Genomic DNA, 24,312 nt, shown 5'->3' on the forward strand with positions numbered 1-24,312 from the left:
TTGCTCTCCTCCTTTCCTGGAGGCAGAGGAGCCTAAATAATGCACACGTGGGGGCTGGCCACCTCCTCCATTGCAAAATGTTGGAATTTTGGATAATGGATACTCCAGCTCTATCCATAATAAAATGTGAATAGAGAAGACAGCCAAAGAGGCTGCTTTGGTTAGAAACAGTCATTCCCTGTTGTGATGATGGGCTGTCCCATTACTTGGGCAGCACAGGTGAGAGGTAGGGTCTCTTTCAAGTAAACAAGGGATCAATGTCATGATCAATTAAGTTACATTTATTGGGGTAAGCATTATGAAGAAGCAATAAAGATTTGTTGTAGTTGTGTGCCTTCAAGTTATTTCTGACCTATGGTAAAGACCTAAGGGAAGCTTATCATGGGGTTTCTTTAGCAAGATTTGCTCAGAGGAGGTTTGCCATTGCCTTCTCTTGAGGCTAAGAGAGTGTGATTTGCCCAAGGTCACCAAGTGGGCTTTTTGGCAGAGCTGGGAATCAAACTCTGGTCTCCAAGGTCATAGTCTGACACTCAAACCACTATGCCACACTACCAACAGAGATCATGAGGGATAATTGATGGTGGAAATGACCAATCTGTGAAAAGATACGTGGATATTTTTTTTAAAGCACCATGAGATGCAAGAGAGACTTTTGAGACTTTGCAGGACACCTGAGAGGCTTTCGGGCTGATGGAGAGACAGAGGAAGTGCTGCCTGACTCACTGTCATTTGGTCATACACTAGACAAGGGGTCCAGTTCTTCCTGTGAACAAGCAAACATCCCAAATACCAACTAGCTAGTCATGTTGGAATGGTTAACTATAATAATAATAATAATATTTATTTGTATACCGCCCTCTGGCAAACCAATCCGGGCGGTTAACAACAGTAAAATATAAAATATGACAATTAAAAACACTTTATCCCTCCCCGCTTAAGACAGTATTAAACAGTATAACATATTAAAACACAATATCAATGCATAAAAACAACAATTAAAAACTAAAAACCCTGATATCCCTCTGTTGATCCTCAACCATCACTAACCATGTTAGGGCTTATGTTTTCTAACCTTGGCTGAATGTGACTTAGATGTTTTTTGCAGCTTTGTAACTACTCCTAAATAACACCTGAAGCAAGGTGCCACCATGTCCAATGTTCTATTATTTCATTTATTCCTGTTTTACTAATGTAAGATTGCTTGCTCTGAATAAAAGATTTCCTTAAAAGATCTCGCTTCCCACTTTCACTTTGTATGTCTTGCTCAGTGTATATGGAGGGTTCTCTTCTCCCACAAGAGAGGGAGGAAAACTCTCAGCAGAATAAGAGGTGGAAAGGGGAAAAGTTAAACCTCTGGGTGCCATCCCACTAAGTCAGTGAAGCTTGGGGTGCAGAACATTAATGAGTGGTGGCAGCTAACATAATTCTCAAGAATAGGAGACAGTATTGAACTTCGTACCCATTCCATATAGAAAAAAGGATGTACCTACAATAGATTTAAAGGCACAAGACACTCCTAAATTTTCAAGGTTCCCTCTCAAAGACAAATCCTACAAACATTCACATCTAACTATTCAACTACCTCTGTTTCTTTGATATTGATCTGCTGTTAGGCTTTAAAGCAGAGGTGCATACTGTTAGCATTGGAGGCCACACTCATCTGCAGTGGACCCTGGAGGGTCATCCCCCCAAAAATTAAACTTTTGAAAATGCTTGGGCTCAAATGGGTGGGTGAAGGGGGTCTTCAGGTTTTTGGCCATTTTAATGCAATCTTTTGTTTATTCAGTGCCAGTATTTAGAAAATAGCATTTTGTGTTTTATCATGCTGTACTCCACCTCAAAACAAGAGGAGAGACAGGAAAGAATTATTATTAGTAGTAGTAGTAGTATTAGTAGTAATGATACACCTTTTTTCCATCAGAAAGTGACCCAGGTGGGCTTGTTGTACCAAAAACACCCTAGGGGCCAGAAACATAGAGAAATCACACACACCTTCACAGCCTGAGAGAGTATTTGGGAGCATTTGGGGCAAAAAAGTGTGTGTGGGAGAGAAATTGGGGGATTCTGGCAACCAAAAACCAGCCCTAGGGTTACATGTAGCCCATGGGCCACACTTTCTCCAACTGAAGGAAGACAACATGGCATCAGACATTCCCTTGTGGAAAGTGATGTTAATAAATATTCATTTTAAAAGTGAAAGCCCTTAGCTGTTTTTCTGGCATGCAAGGGAGGCCAGCATAGTCACCAGGTGCTTCAGGAAAACTGAGCTCATAGGTCTGAGTTTTAATGGAGCAGGGTCAAATAGTACTTCATCCCCAAATTCCACCTTTGCCTATCTTTCCACAGAGATTCTTGCATGACTTGAACTTAAGCTAAGAGAGTACAGGACTCTGTGGAATGATCTTGTCAGTTGTTCCTTTTAGCGGAAAAGGAACAAAACAGATTCAATAGAATAAAGTATCAAAGACATATATTGGGTCTGCAGTCATGCGAATTAAATAGGCAATCAGCAACTTCAAAAAGCACATCTATCTGTAAATGTAATTAATTGTTTTAATGGAATGTCTCCATATAATAAATGGAGGTTCAGTAATGGATCTTTCCTTATCAGTACATAATAGGTGATGATGTAAAGTGAGTTTCATACTGTGAAAGCATTACATCATCATCATTATGATAATTATTATAGTATTGTCCTTCATCTTCATTCACTGAAATTTTTTTTGTTTTTGGAATTTTGGCTATTTTGTTTTATTTTGTATTATGTCTGTGTGAGGGTTTTTTAAAATTGTATTTTAATATTGCATTTTAGTATTTTATATTGTTGAATAGTTATAAATGTTTTATTCTGTAACTATTTGTAAAGTGCCACATACATGGTGGTAGAGTGGTTAAATGCCTGTACTGCAGCCATTCACTTGAAACCACAAGGTTGCGAGTTCAAGACCAGCAAAAGGGCCCAAGCTTGACTCAGGCTTGCATCCTTCCGAGATCGCTAAAATGAGTACCCAGACTGTTGGGGGCAAATTAGCTTACTTGCTAATTAGCTTACTTGCTGTTCACCGCTATGATCTTTGGAATAGCGGTATATAAATAAAACAAATTAATTATTATTAAATAAATAAATAAATAAATAAATAATCAAACCACATTGCTTAAGTGATCGTTCTGTAGCTATCATTAATTGCTGTCAAATCTCCTTTAACTTATGCTGACCCTATGAATGAGAGATCTCCGAGTCATCCTCTCATCAACAGCCCTGGAAACAGGACCTAATTCTAAATATGAAATTCATTTACATTTTGTATACGCCTAATATACATAGCCTGAAGGCAATTTTATACATAATATGTTAATAATGTTGTGCACAAAACAAAGTTTGTGTGCATTAAACCATCCAAAAGCAAAAGTGTCACAATCTTGGCCACTCACGTGATCAGTTCTGGATTCGGGGATATTTTGGATCTTGGAATTAGTTGACCGGCCAAACCCAAGGGAGGAGGAGGGACAAGCAGAGAACATAAGAGATCCCAGATGTTGGCTTTGACTGGCAGAGTTTCTAGGAAATTAATGAAAACTGCTAACACCAACCAAGAAGGTGATTGCGAAGAGGAGGATGAAGAAAACCAGGATGTTCCCTAGAGGTTCTGTATAGGACAGGAGTTATGACTTTTGGGATGCAGTGATTGTGGTCCTTGTTTGGATGCTGACTCTCTGGACACTTGGAACAATGATCTGCATCTATACAGACAGAGCAACTTCAAAATAAGTAATGCCATTTTGTCATTTACAGTAGTTGTGCTTTCTTGTTGCAGAAATCAACTGATTGAAAATGACCTCTCTACTTTCCCTATACTTTAACTTGCTCACCTCAAGTCTTGCTGCGTTTATATGTCCCAATACTTGTTTCTTGATTGCCACCTTTCCCTTTTCCATGATCTCACATTTTTTATAAAATCACCCAGCTTGGTAGATGAAAGGGAATGCTGTAGGCATAGCATATCTTGATTACATTAAGGTCTTCGACAAAGTTCCTTGTGATATTCTTGCAAACAAGCTAGTAAAATGTGGACAAGACAATACAACTGTTAGGTGGATTAGTAATTGGTTGACCAGCCGAACCCAAAGGGTGCTCTTCATCCTGGAGAGAAGTGACCAGTGGGGTGCCACAGGGTTCTGTCCTGGGCACAGTGCTATTCAACATCTTTATCAATGATTTGGATGAAAGAATAGAGGGCATGCTTATCAAATTTGCAGATGACACCAAACTAGGAGGAGCAGCTAATACCCCAGAGGACAGGATCAAAATTCAAAATTACCGTAATAGATTGGACAGCTGGGCCAAAGGTAACAAAATGAATTTTAAGACAGGGAAATGTAAGGTACTGCACTTAAGCAGAAAAAATGAAATGCATAGATATAGGATGCGGGAGACCTGGCTTAACAAGACTATATGTGAAAGGGATCTAGGAGTTCCAGTAGACCACAAGTTGAACATGAGTCAACAGTGTGATGCGGTAACTAAAAAGCCCAACACATCAATAGTATAGTGTCTAGATCAAGGGAAGTAATAGTGCCACTCTATTCTGCTTTGGTCAGGCCTTATCTGGAATAATGTGTCCAGTTCTGGGCTCCAAAATTCAAAAAAGATGTTGACAAATTGGAGCATGTCCAGAGGAGGGCGACCAAAATGGTGAAGAATCTGGAAACCATGTCCTACAAAGAAAGACTTACGGAGCTGTGTATGTTTAGCCTGGAGAAGAGAGGGTTAAGAGGTGATATGATAGTCCTGTTTATGTATTTGAAAGGATGTCATACTGAGGAGGGAGCTAGCTTGTTTTCTGCTGCTCCAGAGACTAGGACCCAGAGCAATGGATGCAAAATCCAGAAAGAGTATTTTCTGTATTTCTACCTCAACATTAAGAGGAACTTCCTGACGGTGAGAGCTGCTATACAGTGGAACCCACTCCCTCAGACAGTGGTGGGGTCTCCTTCTTTGGAGATTTTTAAACAGAAGCTGGATGGCCATCTGTCAAGAGTGCATTCACAGGGGTCTTGTGCCCCTAACCCTGGTGAATGTGGAGGGTTGAGTGTATTCACAAACTCCAGTCCACCAACAGTGGGTTGAACAAACACAACGGAGTTTATCGAACTGGCCCTGAAATGGGCCCAGTGCATTCTAAAACGTGCACGTGCGCGGGCGTGCATGGAATGGAATGGGGCTAAGATAAGAACCCATTTTATCGCACGCTGGAATGCCACCTTAGCCGCCGGGTGTTCCAATCATGTCCCCGTTCCGTTCCAGAGGGCGCCATTTCTGAGAACTGTTCTAAAGGAACAGGGACGCGACTGGAATGCCCGGTGGCAAAGGCAGCATTCCAGCGTGTGATAAAATGGGGTTCTTAGCCCCATCCCATTCCGTGCGCGCCCGTGCACGTTTTAGAACACACTGGGCCCATTTCAGGGCCAGTGTGATAAACTTCAATGGCTTCCTGGCACACTACACATTATAAAAACAGACAGTCTAAGCCAGTTTATCACATCTCCTTTCTGTATCCCAGCCTGCACACAAAACTCCTTCCACCGTCTGTAAGGACATCCACCCACTCCGGCTTTAGGCAAGGTCTTTACTCTTGCCTTTGTCCCTCAACAACCATCCTTAAAACTGGAACTTGTCGCATCATCACCATACCCACACGTTTTGCATTTCCATGGGCATTCATACAGTCTATAAATGTCCCTCCTGGGCCAGTCATTCTCCTCACCACCACACACAAATATTTTTGTCTTCCAGAATCTTTTCTCTCGGCCTGTTTGATGAGGGAAAACAGGAGAAGCAGCACTGCCCCATCAAGCCAGCCAGGTCCTGGTAAAGCTCACAAATTTTAAGTGGAGTCCCAAATTTGACAGCTCTTTTGCTTCTCCCTTGCCATCAGGGGCACTAACTTTGTTCCAGTCACTCACTCCCAAAATGGCACCACACACACACATATATGCACATGTATATATTATTGGCAAAATTATATTTTACATGTACATACATTTGTCTAGTATCTACAAATCTAAACAATTCCATTGTTTGCATCGATTGCATTTGTAGAGAGGCAGGATATAAATTATTATTATTATTATTATTATTATTATTATTATTATTATTAAAGCAATAAGATATTCTTCTCAGTCCTCTCACATACTTCACATTCTAACAGTTCCTTCTCCTCTCTTAATCATCTTTCCTGTACTTTATTTTCTCTGTTCCACACTTTTATCTTATTGCTTCTCTCCCTTCCTCTTCTCATCCTCTTGGTCTCTTGCTCTCATCTTTTCATGTACCTCACCAACATCTTTCTTACCAGTTTACCTCTTTTCTTCCTATGACAATCTTAACAGTTTTTATGTTGTTATAACTCAAATGTTTCCCTTTTCTTATTTAAACATAAACATATATTTATATAACACATGTAACATGGAACTTAACACTGCTATTTTGCTATATTCTTTTTCCAATTTACCATCAAAAGTAGAAATTCTAGTCCCCCAAAATGGTGCCATTCTGATCTGCAGAAGCAACGCCCTGTGCCTAAGCCTCAGAAGTTTCCTAGCAAAATATGTCTAAGGTAATGAGCATGCAAGGCAAAGCAAACCAAGTCTCTGATTCTTATATTTCCCCCAGACTTTCATCACAGCTTTTCTAACAAAATGGTTTAAACTGTCTTTATGAATTCTTTCTTTCCCATAAATCATATACCTATGCCACCCAATTCTTAGATTTCCCCCCTCTAAAGCTAACATTTTTTCATTCTCCAATTTAACCAATTCACTAATCTAAACTAAATAGCATGCAAAGTAGTACAATTTTAAATTAGGCAGTCCCAAACCTCCCCCACTTTTATCATCATAGTACTTTTATTTTTATCCTAGGTTTTTTCCTAATGAAAAAGAATTTGGAAATTTTCCTCTGCCATATTATAAATGGTTTTTCATTGTGAATAATAGGTATTGCTTGAAAAAAAAAATACTTTGGGGAGCACGTTCATCTGAGATAAAGAAAATTTTGATTTATATAAGAATGTGTAATATATATAATATATACACAGTATACAAACAGGGGGTATAATAAAGAATGTCAGGATGACAAATTTGTTAAGTAAATTAAATTTTGAGTTTACTCAACAGATAATATAAAGAAGGTCCAGTGAACAGTCATATATAAAATTAACATGAGTAACAGGAAAAACAAAGTGAATGTAAATCTAAAGTTTGCAGAACTAAAGCTATTAAGATAAAACAATAAAAATTTAGAAATTAAAAAAACACCCCTCCGGATAGAAGGAAGCCAAGCATTTATGTTATGTGTTTTTTAAGAATGTAACGTAAGTCTTATATCTCAGATATGTTTATTGTTATAGATAATCATATAGGTGTTTATATGTAAATCTATGTATGTGGTTGAAATACAAATAAAAATTAAATAAAAAGAAAGAAAAGAAAAATAAAGAGGATGGACTCTTGTGCCACTGATATCTACCAGAGACAGAAATTCAAGCAGTGCTGGCATTACTGACATGCAGACGTCCTGAATGCAACATGAAGAAAGGACAGATCTTTTCCCCAGAGAAGGAGGCGGAAGAAAAGGTGAAGATAAATTCACTTCTCTCTGTATCCCAAAATGACACACAGCCCTCTTCAATGTCTAAGTGCACCAATATTTGCTTCGGCTCATGAGAATAAACCTTCACAGCCCAGATTCCCTCATTAGGGTCAAGATCAAGCCTTTCTTTCCTCTTGACAGACTGTCTTGCGACTCCCACAGCACCTGCTCCGTTCAGGAATACCACCCACTGATGTTTTCCTGTAGTGAACTTTTCCGTTCCGAGCACACATTGAATCTTGTCAAATCTTGCCAAGTTGTCAGGCAGGTTTTCTGTTCTCTTTATTATCTGAATAGACCGCAGATCATATGACACAGAGAGTTGCGGATGTGCTGTGTCAGGGTCCAGAATCACTGTAAGACAAAGAGAGAGTATGGAGAAGTAGGCCAGCACCAAGGGCTTGCTTTGTATAATCATACATCCTTTCCTGCTGCCACATTCCCACTATCTTCTTGCTGATAGTTACCTTTTGGCAGTACTTGCTCCAGAGACCCTGTTATGGGGGAAATAGGAGAAATCTTTACTCAGAGTTACACATCCATAACAGATTCAAGAAAGGCGACATATTCACAATTGTGGCAATATAGCCAGAATAGTAAAAGCCCTCCCGATCCTGCTTTTACTGGGCATCAGCAGCTGTAAACAACCAAGGTTTGCTCTCTTGCCAACCAAGGTGCAGCAGACTGATGTTCCCACCTCACTCCCTCCAGAGATCTCTAGTGTGAGGAAATGCAGCAGGGGTCCTGCTTCTGAGGGTTGCACTGGAGATTGCAGCTAAGTGTGTGTGTAGACATCAGTATGCTGTACCCTGATCCCCAGAAGAACAGATCTCTGTCACTCACAGCAAGTAAAGCAGGATAGGGATGTCAGGCCAGAAGACACTACTTAGCTAAGTAGGTGAACTAGGATGGCAACCAAAGTTTATAGCAAGATCCAACTGGAAAGAATATTTGAAATTCTTCAGTTTTACATGTTGCCTTCAGTACTGACAGCAGTTGCTCACTCATTTCCAAGCATTCCAGAAACACTATCCTGCCCTCCTCCCAACAAGACAGCTGGTCCTAAGGAGAGGCCTTATTCAGCATTTACTCTGCAAGAAGTCATGGGTGGAAGACTAATTAAGAACCCTGGGAAAATTTCATTACATGTCATGATTCTTGGTTCAGCAAAAAAATTAATGTCTCAGGTCTTGCTGTTTTGTGTCTTCAACCCTTTGTTCATGATAAACATTCATCATCTATTATTTCATGTCAGAACATCTTACTGCTTTAGCCATGCATAAATGTGTATTTTAGAGATGTCAACATCAAAAAAACATTCTTTGGGAAATATGGTCAGCTTGTATCAATTTATTTGCCTGGCCCTTATACATATCTGCTCCTCCCCTCTCATTACTTTGTTTCTTTGTAGTTATCCTTTAACAATCCAATAAAACATTTAAAAAGAAATGCTTGTCTTACATATCTGCTACACTGATTTCTCCTTATACTGTACTTGAACACACACACACGGTCCTATTTTTTTCTTTTCCTTTTGATGAAAGAAGTGACTGAACAAAGACAAGAATGACACAAGGAAAAGAATTAGGTAAGAGAAACAGGAAATCCCTCAACCTTCCTGGGCCAAAACGATTATATAGTTTTGCCAGCCCCATCTTCCCTGGGTGGGGAGGATGTTTGTCCCTTCTTACACTGGAAAGGACTGTCTCACAGGTAAGCAAAATGGATCTTTACCCAGTGGAGAAGGGGAAACATCCTGATGTGGGACATACTATAGCTCCCTAGACAGGTGGGATAGTTGGCACTTGTGGTTCATACTGTCTACGATCTGCTGAAGCACTCCATGCCCAAAGGCGTCCTTGCTGAGGCACAGGTATCCAGCTTATAATATTTAACAAATAAGGGGGGGAGGGCCTTCCATTAGCTACCCTACAAATTTTAGCCAGTGGTGTGTTGGTTGGAAGTGGCTGCAGTCCTGGCAGAATGTGCTAGCATTGAACCCAGTGGGGGCCACATCCAAGTATTGGCAGCAGGAAATGAAAATGTTTCTGATCCACCTACTTAGAATGAAAACAGAACTTTCTTTGCAGGGAATACAATGGCTTGTATCATTCTAATTTTTGTGCTCAGCTGTATATCTTTGCATTTTAGGATCTTCTCTAGTTCTTTCATAGCTGCCCTTCCAATTCTTAATCTTCTTCTGATTTCCTGGCTGCAATCTCCATTTCTATCAGGTATGAGAATTCTTTTACTATTTCTATTTCTTCATTGTCTAATTCAGATTTGTGTAGGTTCTTTATGTTCAACAATAGGCCTGCCTTTGAACTTTCTTTCTTGATCTTTCTTAGAAATTATCACACCAGGGCCAATTCAGAAGTAATTGCACTAGTGAAAAGAAAAGGGAACAGTAGCACTATAGTGCTCAATATTTTCGCACTGCTGCACTCATACATGAAAGCATAAAAATCCTGTGATTGGTTTTCGCACATACCAGGGAATGAATCGATATTATCTGGAAATTGGTCATTGTGCTCATGCCTTTCAATTTTGAATTTCCTGGGCTGCTTCTTAGAGCCCTTTAAATGTTAAATATCCCTGGGAGCCCTTTCAAAAACTCAGGCATTTTAAAGGAGCAGCACTGGCTGGGGATCTTTCAAAGTCGAAGCGGCTGCGGGTAGCAGCCAGAGACATGTAAAAGTTAAAGAGAACTGAGCAATCCCCGACTGGTTCTCTTTAAAAAATTAAATGTCCCAGTTGCTTCAGTGAAAGTTGCACGGCCAGTTCTCTTTAACTTTTACATGTCTCTGGCTGCTACCTGTAGCCACTTTCACTTGGAAAGATCCCCAGCCAGTGCTGCCCCTTTAAAATGCCCGGGTTTCTCCACCAATACTGCAACTGAAGCACGATTAGCTTTCACACCCTACCAATTGTGCTTCAATCACGGTGTTGAGAAGACTATGCATGGGATATCCCATGAATAATTTGTTCCTTTTTAATTCCTGGCTCTTCCTGGGAAAGTGGCTGATTGAACGCGATGTCTGAAAATCTGACGCACAATTGCACAATTATCCTGGGATTTTGCCTTTTTCTTTCTCCTTCAATCAGCAGTCCACCATCACTGACCTCATAGAGGACTCACTGGGCTGTTTTGCTCTAGGAAATTCCCCAGCCCCCTCCCACCAGAAACCTCTGGTATTTCTGCAAGCAGGTGGTCTTCTCAGGCTGCGAATCCTGGTTATGGGTGGTATAGTTTGAGTTAGGGAAGTCACATTCTCTTAGCCTCAGGGGAAGGCAATGGCAAACCTCATCTGATGAAATTTTGCCAAGAAAACTCCATGATTTCCACCTTAGGGTTGCTTAGGGTCACTATAAGTCAGAAATGACTTGAAGACACACAACAGCCTTAAGGAAGTATGCTGCGAGAATGAGATCTTACTGGTATACTGGATAATAACACAGCTTGGGCCTCATTCCCACTTACCGCTACATCAGGTTTCTGAACCGAATCCAGGAATTGGTTCAGCAGTGAGCATGGTTCTCATTATGTTTGCACCGGAAGAAGGCTGGGAAGGAGAAAAGGAGGCCGGGAGTGGAGAAGGGATGGGGTGGAAGAAGGCCAGTGCCGGAGAGCCTGGGAAGAAGGTAAGGAGGCTGGGAGCAGAGAAGTCGGGGGCAGATTCGAATCTGCATAGTTCCCACTTGGGCTGAATCAATTTTGTACAAAATAAATCAATAAAGCCCAAAAAACCCAGAAAAAAGCATCTTTTTCACGTGGATTAAATGGGTCTAGAGCTTGCCTCCCCCTTTCCAAATCACTTCAGTGGGAATGAGGGAAGAGAAAAACTTTTGGACTACAACTCTTGGCATTCCCTGTATCCATGTTGGCTGGGGATTTTTGGAGTTGTCATCCCCAAAAATATTTTTTCCTACCATTGAATGAGGATGCTTTACAGCAACCTGCCTGGATAGCTTCATACCTTTACAGTTATTGAAAATCTTTGCTAAAGCAGAAGCTGTGTTAATCCAAGTTCCAAGGCTGAAGTTCCAACCATATGAAAAAGGATCTTCCGTTTTTTGCTTCCCAAGTATCATCTCATACCTGGAAAGGAAGATGGTTATGACTGAAAAATAGAGAAATACACCTCCTGTGCTATTATGGGTAGGCTGAGCATTGTCTGATAAGACATTTCCATGCAAAAAAGTGTCCCAACTTGCCACATCAAAGCTAGAGAACATTCTGGCAAGAAGGCTCTATTTAACCTTACCTCTTAGGAGAACAGTCAATCTGAGAAGAAAGGAGGGTTTCAACATTTGATCTCAAGGCTCACATTAGCCACTTCCATGCAGTGTGGAAAATTCCATTTCATCTATTGTCCCCTTGAAGACTTGTGCCCAATAGGATTTACAGAACTGACTTATGTCTAGCTTATGAACAAAAAATGGGGAAAAAGTCTTCCAAAGAAATAAACAAGCAACTTTCTCTTTCTGTCCCCAAAAATGGAGTCAAGAAAGGACCACATACCTGTTCAAGGTGCTTTTGATGTCCTGAAAAAGAGAGAGAAGGCTATTAGCTATTCTGTTGATGCCAAATGGTGGGAGATTAAGGCCTTGTACAGACCGGCCTGAAAGGCCAGCTGGGGGGTGGGGTGGGGGGAGTCAGAGCTCCTAGGGCACCTTGATTCTGTGCGCCACTCCACAAGGCGTGTGGCGTCACAGCACTCCTCCAGAGCTGCTTCCACACAACACAGCGCTGAAAGAGCGCCATAAAGCTGTAGCACCATGGCTATGGCAAAGGAGCTGCTTTTTGCTGCTCCTTTTTGCACCCTGGAAAGGCCAGATCAGGGCTGCAGCGTGCGGTTGCTGCAGCCCCAATCTGGCTGAAAAAGTGCTGGCCTGAGGCTGCCCCTTTGGGGTGGTCTGCATAGCCCCTAAGGTCAAATAAAAGGAAATGCTTCTTCACACAACGTATAATTAAAATGGCTAAATTCAATACCAAAAGAGGCCTGCCAAACATTAAGATAACAGTAGAAAAATTCAGAAGAAACAGCTATCAACAATTATTAATCAGGGTGGACATCTACTTCTCCCACTGATGTTTATTGTTGTGCGCATTCAAGTCATTTCTGACTTACAGGACACTTTCATGGGGTTTTCTTGGCAAGAATTGTTTAGAGCAGGTTTGCCACTGCCCCATTCTGAGACAGAGAGTGTGACTTGCCCAAGACCAGTCAGTGGGTTCCCATGGCTCAGCAGGGACTTGAACTCTGGTCTCCAGCCTCATAATCAAACCACTATGCCACACTGGCTCTCCTTCTCCCATTACAACCGGCAGTTTCTTGTGGGTTTCTAAAGGCATGTGAGTACCTTCTGTGGGAAACAGAATGAAAGACTAGAGGCCTTTGGTTTGACCCAACTGGGCTCTTTTAAGGTTCTTAGTCAGGCACCTCACATACCTAGCCAGGGCCTTATTCCTTTGGTGATTTATTTAAGTCTTATTTAGGAAACACAATTTTCATACCCAGAATTGTACTTTCTTTATGTATATTCATTGGATTCAGGGAGCTCTCCCTTCCCTGTGCATTAGGGTTGGCAACAGAAGCAGACCTGGGGACCAATTTTCTGCCCCAGAGTCCTCTGGGAGCCACATAGCCTATTGAAATGCTACAAAATGGAGGGTAGGGGTGCAGAACAAGCCACAAGTCCACTAGTTTTTGAAAAACTACTGTTATTTAATATATTAAATGATATGGAATGGTTGGCTACATTTATTCAGAGGTTTGCTATACTCTTCCTGTAAGAGTGAGAGAATGTGACTTGTCCAATAGTCACCAAATGAGCAGGGCTTCAAACCTTGAGCCCTATTCCAGCAGTCAATTCAGTACACTATTCTGGGTCTCATTATTTTCTTACCTGAAGAAATTCATTTGTTGATTGCTGGCACTTCCCCTCCATCTCTTCCATCAGTTTGTCAAGGCTAGAAATCTTCTCACATAATCTGATGGAACTATTTTTGTGTATTTCTTTGAAATTTTCCTTCACACATTCAACATGGCTCAGCCAAGAGTCCTTATTCTTTTCAAGCAATGTTAGCATTTGCTCAAAGGCAAATGCACTCCTCTTTGTGTTCTCTTCTAACTTTTTCTGGAAGAAAAGGCAAAACACCGAAAAGAAACTGGGAGAGGAGACAGAATCTTATAGGCAGGGTTCTTGTGTAACTTTCATCCTCCATCTAAGAGGTGCAATACTCAGGATTTCATGACAGAAAAGAGGAAGAGGAGTAGTAATAGTAGAAGGAGGAGGAGGTGTGTGATGATAATGGGACTCAAAATGGCTTACAGTAACAAGAAACAGACATCACTGAACATTCACAAGATACAAAATTAAAATGAAATTAAACAACAAAAAATTAAAACCAGGTTAAACACATGCAACAACATACATACAACCCAGCACAAGTAGCAAGATCCAGCACATTATATAGGTGAATTCAAAGATATAGCCAGGTTAGTCTGTAAATAGTATGTAAAGAGATCTTGTAGAACCTTTGGGACTAGCTAAAGAAAGAAATTGGCAGCATGAGCTTTCCTAGACTTAAGTCTACTTCCTCCAAACATATCCGAGGTAGTACTTAAGTCTAGGAATGCTCATGCTGCCAACTTCTTTCTTTAGTTAGTCTCAAAGATGTTACAAGATCCCTCTACACTGTGGAGTCGAAGGCTTTCACTGCTGACTTCCATAGTTTTCTGTGTGTTTTTGGGGCTATGTGGCCAAGTTCTGGAAGAATTTATTCCTGCTGTTTCACCTGCATCTTGGTACCTCTTTACCTACTTGCACTTTTATGTGCTTTCAAACTGCTAAGTTGGCACAAGCTGGGACTAGTGATGGAAGCTGACTCTGTCACACAGCACTTCAGAGTCAGCATCTTAACTACTGAGCTCTCAAATAACCTGGACCTGAGCTGTATAGGGTTTTATATATCAAAACCAGCATTTTGAATTGGGCTTGGAAACAAACTGGCAACCAGTGGAACTGTTGCAACAAGGAAATTGTGTGTTCCCTGTAGCCAACCCCAGTTAGCAATCTGTCTGCAGCTTTTTGGACCAGCTGAACTTTCTGAACACTCTTCAAAGGCAGTTCCATGTAGAGTGTTTTATAATAATGCAACCAGCCTATAACTAAAGCATGTGTCACTGTGACCAAATCCAACATCTCAACAAATGGTTGCAGATAGCATACAAGCTTTAAGTGTGCACACCTAGCTACTGTTGAAACCTGAGTCCCAGGCCCTGTTCAGCCAAGAGTATATGCAAGCTGCAGAGTGTAAACCCATTCAGCACAGGCCAAATCCCTGTTCTCCCTTTCAAATGACCAGGCACACCTCTGTCTTGTCATTTGTTTGCCCTCATCCAGTCCATAACGGATGACAGGCCCCGACTTAGGACCAAAACAACTTCCTTGGCTTGCGGCACAAAGGAATAATAGAGCCATCCACACGCTGATGGCACTGAGCCCCAAAACTCTGGACAAACTCTTCCAGGGGTTTCATGTACAGTGGGCTCTTTGTATCCGCTGGGATCCAAAAGCTGTGAATGCTCAAGTCCCATGAAATACAATGGCATAGTAAAATGGTGTCCCTTATATAAAATGGCAAAATCAAGGTTTGCTATTTGGAATTTATATTATTTGAAAATATTTTCAAGCTGTGGATTCTGATGAGTTTCACCTTCCAATTTTCCCCGTGTGATAAACTCCAATGTTCTTTACAGAAGTCTTGGTTGTTATTAATCTGGATGGGCCATATGCACAGCAAGCATAATAAGCTTCATTGTTTTGCAGAACTGTAGAGCTGGAAGGGATCCCAATGATCATTTAGTCTGCATGAGGGGCAGGGGCCAATCCCCTCTCCACAACAGGGCTGGGGGAGCTGGGATTCTCCAGAAATCACTCAACTTTGAGCCCCACCAGCTCCAGCCACCCCAGAAAAGATGGAAATTTTAATTCATTTTAAAAAACTGAATGCACAACATCCTATAATTATATTAGTAATAAGAGACACTTACCAGGAATGATTGGGTTCTCTTGTCTTCACTTCTTTTCTTATCCATACACTTCCTTCTTTCCTCCTTTAGGAATCTCAACTGTTTTGTGATTTTTTCCTACAGAGACAATGAAAGATTTTCCTCTGTCAGAGTTCAGACCATCAGGAAAGATGCTCAACAAACAAGGTCTGATATAGTACTTGATTTAGTATTACAATATTTCTTAGTTGCTTTGATACCGTTTGTTGAGCAATTCAAGTTTCGTAAGGCTTCAGCCTTTGTTTAGGAAACAAAATGTTTAAATCAAACATAAGCCTCTTTAACTGCCATGGCTCCATCCTACGGAATCCTGGGATTTGTAGTGCACTCTGGCACCAGGCAATGCTAACTCACAAAACTGCAAATCCTTCAATTTAGTAGCACTGAGGCACGGCAGTTAAAGATGTGTTAAACTTCATATTTCTGCAGTGTAGATGCAGTCAAAGTTGCTGCACTTTTAAAAAACCTTAGGGATTACATTGGACTACCCTATTTCAGATGGGAAATGTCATTTTTTGTTTTAAAAAAGAGACATTTATTTTGTTGTGTGCTTCAAGTTATTTCAGACTTATAGCAGTCCTATCATGGGGTTTTCTCACCGAGACTTGTTCAGAGATTTGCCATTGCCTTCGCCTGAGGCAGAGAAAGTGTGACCTGTCTAAAGTTTTTTTAATTAAAATTTCTCATTTTATAGACAAGTATATATGATACACTTATTCTGATCTTATTAATTGTTGCAACTCTAATCTTTGCTGCTGGTTTTACTATCATTCTATTATGTGCTATAAATATTTTAGTGTATTATAAGCTACCCAAGGCTGTGGAGTCAGTATACTAAAACTGCAACTCCAACACCTTTTTTGTACTGTCTAGTTCCCAATTCTTCATAAATGGCATATGTATATTACAGTCAGCCCTCCACATCCACAGATTTTTTTATCCACAGATGCAAGCATCCACGGATTGAAAATATTCCAAAAATATATAAATTCCAGAAAGGAAACCTTGATTTTGCCATTTTATATAAGGGTCACCATTTTCATATGCCATTGTATTTAACGGCACTTGAGCACACACAGATTTTGATATCCAGAGGGGTTCCTGAAACCAAACTCTAGTGGATACCAGGAGTGAACTAATAAATTATTAAGGTTGACAAACATGACTGTGTTTACTAGTGGTTGACCACTGCCTTATGAATAGGAACTTTTCTATCAATGGGCCCACAGAAAATTTTTGGCAAAAAAGGAACGGTAAATTCATTTTGTACTAGCATAGTCCGTTAGTTAAGGAGAAAGACTGAATAAAGCAGAAATGCCCTCCCCAGTGGTCTATACAGAGACCCAGTCCTCCTTAAACTATCCACACTAAAGTAGAATTCACAGGCATAGCTATGTTTGTCTGGAATATCAGTATGCAAAAGGATCTTGTAGCACCTTTGAAACTAATTGAGAGAAAGAAGTCGTAGCATAAGCTTTTGTAGACTGGGGCTTCATCTGCACTGCAGAATTGATGCAGTCTGACACCACTTTAACTGCCATGGCTCAATGCTATGGAATTCTGGGGTAATAGTAAGAAATGAGCTGTCAAGTGGTGGTGATTCCATTGTATTCATTATCACAAGTTCCAGAAAGAACTATTTACACTGGAATCTTGAAAAGTGGCTTACATAAATTCATGGAGGGCAACATCCCCAATCAAGCTATACGTTACTTCCAATATTTATTATGGTTGTTGGAAAGAATTAGCAGGAAGATGTTGTTTTCCTAACCTAGTTGTGAGCTTCCCAGAGGCATCTACCTAACAGTTTTAGGGGAAAGGATGCTGATGGACCTTAGGTCTGATTCAGAACAGCTCCTCATAGGGCCTGAACAGACAGGCCAAAATAAAACTGCTTTGGGTCACTTTGGAGGTATGCTGTTTAAATGACACATGCATCTTAAGAGGTCAGAAGCCATACCAAAGCTGTGCTCCAGTCCTTAGAACTAGAGCGTGGCTTTGCCACGGCTTCCGGCCTCTTAGGACGCATGCATTATTTAAACAGCATACCTCCAAAGAGAACGGAAGCAGCATTATTTTGGCCTGTCTGTTCAGGCCCTTAATCTCAAATTAAGGAGGGTTGCTGAAATGAATCTCATGGAATGCCTTGCTGCAGATATGCATTCCCATTGGGCTGGGTGCAAAAGCCTTCTACTAATGTCCCCACCTTGAAATGCAAGCCTGCTTCTCCTCTTGTGACTATTCAGAGATAGCCAGACTGGGTGGGAATGATAGGAACTGTAGTACAACACATCCTAAATGCACCAAATTAGAAAGAATCCTCTTACCTTATATTCCTGGTGGGCTTCCTCCATAGGAAGAACGCTGTGCTTCTCATGCTTTTTGGATCTGTCACACACGACACACATGAGGGACAGATCATTTTTGCAGAAGAGTTTCAGGGGCTCCTGGTGCATCTTACACACTTCCTTCATCTTTTCTGGTCTCTTTCCATCTTCAAATTTCTTGACTATTCCCAAAATATTTGCTAGCTGTCGGTTTGGCTTGAAGCTTTGTTGCTGAAAAATCGCTCTGCACTGGGGGCAGGAAGGGGCCGTGCTGGACTTTTCGCAGCACTTTGTCAGGCAGGACTTGCAAAAATTGTGGCCACAATCTATCATCACTGGATCTTTGAAATACTCCAAACAGATGGAACAAGTTATTTCATAAGAGAACTCCTGGATGAAATTCCCAGCAGCCATGGCAGTCCACTTTTCTCTGGAAAGCAAAGGAAGAACCTGAGTTTTGTTTGCAATTTCATGCAGTGATGGAAGCAGTGGGAACCTCTTTGCTTATTTTCAATATTTATATACTGCTTTTCATTTTAAAAATACTAAAGCAGTTCACCATTAACAGATAGAAAAGACAAGTAAGACATATACATTCTACAACAACCCACATTTAAAATTCATCATTTAAAATGCTTAATTTAAAAATAACCTGGTTAAGCCTGCTGGAAGAGACTGGTCTTCAATGATTTTTTTAATTCAGATACTGTATTCAGCTGTCAAATCTCTTCCAGCAGGTCATTCCAGTGGCTGAAGAAAAAGTCTTCTTGCTGACAGTTACCACCTTAGTCCTTTATTTAATTTATATGCTCCTGGAAAGGGACCTAAGGAAGCTCACAGATAAAAACAGTTTAAAATTGTACAATTAAAAAAACAAACAAATAATATCTCATTAAAACAATATGAAATTGCATTAAACATGCAAAAGTCAAAAAACATAAATAAAACATACACTCCATATAAAAGCCTCCCTGATGATGATCATCTGTTAAAAACCTGCTTGAACAGAATGGTTTTCCATTGATGGCAGAAACACTCAACATGGGAAATCTGCCTAGTTTCAATGGAAAGAGCCTTCTGCCTGGTGAGGTCACAATAGAAAAGGCCATGCTAGGAATCTCTGCCAAACAAGCACCACTAGGCCATAGTACAATAAGTACACTCCTCACAATATCATTAAATAGGTATTCTATATAGGGTGAGTGTCTGAGTTAAACTGGCCCTTGGCTGTCCAAGGCCTTATAATAATATCAATAATAATAATAATAATAATAATAATAATTAGTTTATTTCTATACCGCCCTTCTAAAAATCAGGGCGGTGTACAACAGGATAATCCATACATCTGAACAATTGTACATATTAAAATACATTAATTTTAAATACATTAAAATACAATAAAAACAAACAAACTCATGCCAGCTTAACCAGCTGACGACGGAGGGGTGAGAAAATATATCGGGGGATAGAGTCAGGGGTAAGCCCGCTCGAAAAGATATGTTTTCAACCCCTTCTTAAATTGGGCCAGGGAGGTGGCTGAGCGGAGCTCAGCGGGCAGCAAGTTCCAGAGTTTGGGGGCCAATGTGGTAAAGGCCCTCCTGGTGGTAGTAACTAGTCTCACCTTTGGAACTCTTAATAATTGCTGCCCAGTTGATCTGAGTGTGCGGGGCGGATTGTATGGAGAGAGGTGGTCCTCCAGGTACCCTGGGCTCAAGCCATTTAGGGCTTTATAGGTAATATCCAACACCTTGTATTGTGCCCGGAAGTGAATAGGCAGCCAATGAAGGTCTTTAAGCACAGGTGCTATATGACTGGCCCTGGAAGTACCAGTGACCAGTCGTGCTGCCATATTCTGCACTAGTTGCAGCTTCCGGGTATGGTACAAGGGTTTGCTCAAGTGACAGCAATAATATTAATATAATAATAATAATAATAATAATAATAATATATAATAATAATAATAATAATATTTATTTCTTATCCGCTTCTCCCCATGGATCAAGGTGGGGAACAACAATAATTTACAGATAAACAACATCAGTTAAAACACACATCAGTTTAAAAGGACAAATAAGATATATACAGGTGCATGGTAGCAAGTTTGCAGTTTGGGGGTACTCCTGGTTGCAGCTGTCAACTTTGAGGCCCAGGTCTCTGCAGTGACCAGGTGTGCTTTTGCACGTTTAAAACCAGCTGCGTCTTCCTTGAGATGTCAGATCTGGCCTTGATGATACCTGCCTTGGTTACATCCCGTTTGGACTACCCTCTTCTCTCTTTGTTCATGGACTAGGGATCTGTGGTTTTGGTCCTTCGTGGATGGCAAGTAGGGAGGGACAGAATGGGGGAACGCCCCTATTATAACCAATGGGGCTTGAATAGCTGCAGTATTTCCAATTTGCAAGGGGGTCCGGAACAGATCCCTCGTGAATCGAGAGGGACAAATGTACTATAATGTGCCTTTTAAGAGTGTTCGGAAACTTCAGCTGGTCCAGAGAGCTGAAGCCAAGCTGTTAGCTGGGGCAGGTATGAGAAACCACACACAATGCCCCTGCTGAAACAGCTCCATTGGCTGCCAGTTTGTTTCCGAGTACAATTCAAAGTGCTGGTGATGACCATTAAAGCCCAATATGGCTCAGGTCCAGGCTATTTGGCAGACTGTATCTCCCTCAATGAGCTGGTCAGGGCTCTGAGATCCAAGCATAGTTGGTGGGGACACGAGAGGACCTTTTCTGTGGCTGCCCCTGGACTGTGGAACTGCCTTCCCAGGGAGATCAGAATGGCCCCCTTCTTGTTGTCCTTCCATTGGCAGGCTGAGACCTTCCTGTTCAGACAGGCATTTAAAACAGAAAGTTATTAAAGAATTGGCTGGGTGTTGTATTCTTTTACAGTTTTTAATTTTACTGTTTATAAACTTGTAAGCTGCTCTGAGTCTCAGTTTTGGGGAAAGGACGGGATGATGATAATAACAATAACAATAACAATAACAATAACAATAATAGCTAAGTAGACAGGCTCTACCATCTGCACTACCTGCAATCTCCAAACCAAATCTAAGGGTAGCCTCTCACTTACAGTACATCACAACAGACCTGTTTTGAGGTTATTTGGTTAAAAAAAGAGCTTTCTTGTTGTTGTGTGCTTTCAAGTCGTTTCTGACTTAGGGCGACCATAAGGCAAACTTATCATGGGATAGGTTTTCTTGGCAAGATTTGTTCAGAGGAGGTTTGTGTAACGGAGAGCACTCCCAGCTGTCCAATCAGAAGGCAGCTGAGGGCCAGCCAATAGCCTGTAGGCTGGAACTTTTGAAGATTCCGAACTGACAGTTGGGGAGTCAGTTGGAACCGGGACAGTTTAGAACGGCAGTTGGGGTTTAGAATCTTGGGGAGAGAGGACTGAGGTCCAGGAGTTCCTGCGGGAATGTGTCAGTTAGGGGCTGGGATCCTGAGAGGGAGGGTTCCAGGGCTCGAGAAGGACGGTTGGGGCTAGAGTCCGAGTGAGAAAAGGGCTCCCTACCGTTTCAAGGCCAGACCTTTAGAAAAGGGAGAGGCTGGAGTGTGATATCCTGTGGGATATCGTTAGCCTTGGTGGCTGAGTTAAGAGAAGGACTTGTCTAAATAGAGTCGGGAAAGTCCCTATGTAATTGAGAAATACTTGGGAAAAGTGAAGTGACTATAGCCAAGTTAACGAATATCAATGTAACTAAGTACCCTGTGCCTGAACTAGCTGTTACATAATATCATACAGTTCAAGAAAGAGATGTTCAACCATTCTGTTTAATAAAGTTTATATTTTGGTTTACATAAAAGTTTGTCAGTCATACATCTCAGCTCCACGCTACTATATAAAGAAAAGACCCTACCGCCAGCCATAAAAAAAGAGGGTAACCGTTACATAATTGGTGGCAGCAGTGGGATAAGTAAAGCCCAAGCGCCTGCCATCTTTAAGAGGGGGTCCGTTACAGTTTGCCCTTGCCTTGCCCTGAGGCTGAGAGCATGTGATTTGCCCAAGGTTACCCACTGGGTTTCCATGGCTGAGCTGGGATCTGAACCCTGGTCTCCAACGTTGTTGTCCAACGCTCAAACCACCACTCCATGATGGATCTAGGGGTTTGGGTATGTAAGGCTCCTTAATGGCTTAAATGAAGGGCATGACAAAATGAATAAGCAGGAACAGATATTTAACTTAAAACATACAACTCCCCACAAGAGCTGCACTAAGCGAAGCCTATCATTAACTCCCGAAACATGAAATGGATCTCACTTAAGAGACCATCAAGTCAGACATTTTCTTTCAGCTGATCCTACCTCACAGGGATGTTAGCCAAACCTGCACTGCAGAAATCATGCAGTTTGACACTGCTTTGACTGACATAGCTCAATGCTATGGGATTCTGGGACTGGTAGTTTGTTGAGGCACCAGAACTCTAGGATAGAGATGGCTAAATCGCTCACAAAACTACAGATTTCACAATTCCACAGTACTGAGCCATGGCAGTTAAAGTGAGGTCAAACTGCATTATCTCTGCAGTGCAGAGTCAGCATGAAGTGGCTCTGTGGACAATAATAATAATAATAATAATAATAATAATAATAATAAGTTTTATTTATAGACCGCTATTCCGCAATGATCATAGCGGTGTACAGTAAAAATTGCAATACAATACATAAAATTGCAAGGCCTCTCTCCCCCTCAAGATGATGGTCGGAAGGAGGGCTCTTAGTCTTTCCAGGCCAGGCCTCTCTCCCCCTCAAGATGGTGGTCGGAAGGAGGGCTCTTAGTCTTTCCAGGCCAGGCCTCTCTTCCCCTCAAGATGGTGGTCGGAAGGAGGGCTCTTAGTCTTTCCAGGCCAGGCCTCTCTCCCCCTCAAGATGGTGGTCGGAAGGAGGGCTCTTAGTCTTTCCAGGCCAGGCCTCTCTCCCCCTCAAGATGGTGGTCGGAAGGAGGGCTCTTAGTCTTTCCAGGCCAGGCCTCTCTCCCCCTCAAGATGGTGGTCGGAAGGAGGTAGGGTTGCCATAACTCAGGACCTCCAAACCGGGAAAAGTGTAGGACAAAATTATGAAATGTAGGACACTTTTTTTTTAATGGAGCCTCCATTTAAAAAAAAAACGTGTCCTACATTTCATAATGCAATCGCTGGTGGCCCAACACGCTCCTTCCCGGCCTCTGCGGAGGCCTCGGTCTCCTCGGAGGCCGGGAAAGAGGGCGCGGGGGCGCAGGGAGGCGGGGAGGGTGGTGCGGCTGCACGCAGGAGGCGCCGCCTCCCCCTTCGCCTCCTCCGCCCAAGGCCTCGCTGTCCTCCTCTTCCTCCGCACGGCCATGCGAGGTGGAAGAGGAGGAGGGCAGCAAGGCCCCACAGGTTGCAGCGCAACCCCGCTGCAACCGGGCTTTTCCCGGTTTTTGGCGGCACCCGTGACGTGAGCGGGCAGGTGCCGCCAAAACCGGGAAAAGCCCGGTTGCAGCCGGGTTATGGCAACCCTAGAAGGAGGGCTCTTTTTCTTTCCAGGCCAGGCCTCTTTCCCCCTCAAGATGGTGGTTGGAAGGAGGGCTCTTAGTCTTTCCAGGCCAGGCCTCTCTTCCCCTCAAGATGGTGGTCGGAAGGACGGCTCTTTGTCTTTCCAGGCCAGGCCTCTCTTCCCCTCAAGATGGTGGTCGGAAGGAAGGCTCTTAGTCTTCAGGCCAGGCCTCTCTCCCCCTCAAGATGGTGGTCAGAAGGAGGGCTTATGGCAACCCTATCCCTAATATAGAATGAGTCCTTGCATTTGAGTGTTGGATTACGACCCTGGGACCAGGGTTCGATTCCCCACTCGGCCATGGACACCCATTGGGTGACATTGGTCAAGAAGTCACACTCTCTCAGCCTCAGGGGAAGGCAAGGGTTATATTTCTACTTATAAGAGTATAGTAAGTTTGCATGCACGCCTCTATTGGTTACAGCCAGTGTCCTGCAAAATATCAAGGTTTAAATAGGAATATAATTATTAATAATTAATTATACAAACATGGGCCCGACCTGCCTTTCGGAGACTGAAGCCAGCCAAAGGCGAAAGCGAAAGAGGGAAACCAACAAGCGCTTCTGTGTTTCCCGCGAGAAATATTTCCCACGAAATTGCAATTCCAAAGCAGCTGTTCCGTGATTGGCCAGGTCGCGGGCTGCTGGATTCTACCATGCCTCGAGCGTCCAATCAGGAAGAGAAATGGGAAAAGCGTCAACGCCACGCCACTTTCCCCTCCTGATTGGACGCTCGGGGCATTGTAG

The 24,312-nt window shown here is 42.1% G+C and overlaps 1 protein-coding gene across 6 annotated transcripts; it reads right to left on the reverse strand.

The window, feature by feature from the left end:
* Window positions 1-7,380: 7,380 nt before the first annotated feature.
* On the reverse strand, window positions 7,381-24,079 carry LOC149320998 (E3 ubiquitin-protein ligase TRIM39-like). 6 transcript variants are annotated; one of them, XM_089514569.1, is made up of 9 exons: window positions 21,146-21,408; window positions 18,709-18,880; window positions 18,057-18,486; window positions 15,712-15,807; window positions 13,562-13,792; window positions 12,174-12,196; window positions 11,629-11,750; window positions 8,119-8,145; window positions 7,381-8,005 (listed from the first exon to the last, which is right to left on the reverse strand). In XM_089514569.1, exons 3-9 carry the CDS (start codon window positions 18,468-18,470, stop codon window positions 7,542-7,544), a joined length of 1,377 nt encoding a protein of 458 aa, XP_089370695.1. In that variant the 5' UTR covers window positions 18,471-18,486; window positions 18,709-18,880; window positions 21,146-21,408; the 3' UTR covers window positions 7,381-7,541. The 6 variants fall into 6 exon arrangements, with proteins under 6 accessions (XP_089370695.1, XP_089370715.1, XP_089370685.1 ...); XM_089514589.1 differs by lacking the exons at window positions 18,709-18,880; window positions 21,146-21,408 and adding an exon at window positions 24,067-24,079; XM_089514559.1 differs by lacking the exon at window positions 18,709-18,880.
* Window positions 24,080-24,312: the final 233 nt, after the last annotated feature.

The sequence above is a fragment of the Sceloporus occidentalis genome, unplaced genomic scaffold (assembly GCF_023333645.1).
Source record: "Sceloporus occidentalis isolate IW3139 unplaced genomic scaffold, rSceOcc1.0.p SCAF_1, whole genome shotgun sequence".
Classification (NCBI taxonomy): Eukaryota; Metazoa; Chordata; class Lepidosauria; order Squamata; family Phrynosomatidae; genus Sceloporus; species Sceloporus occidentalis.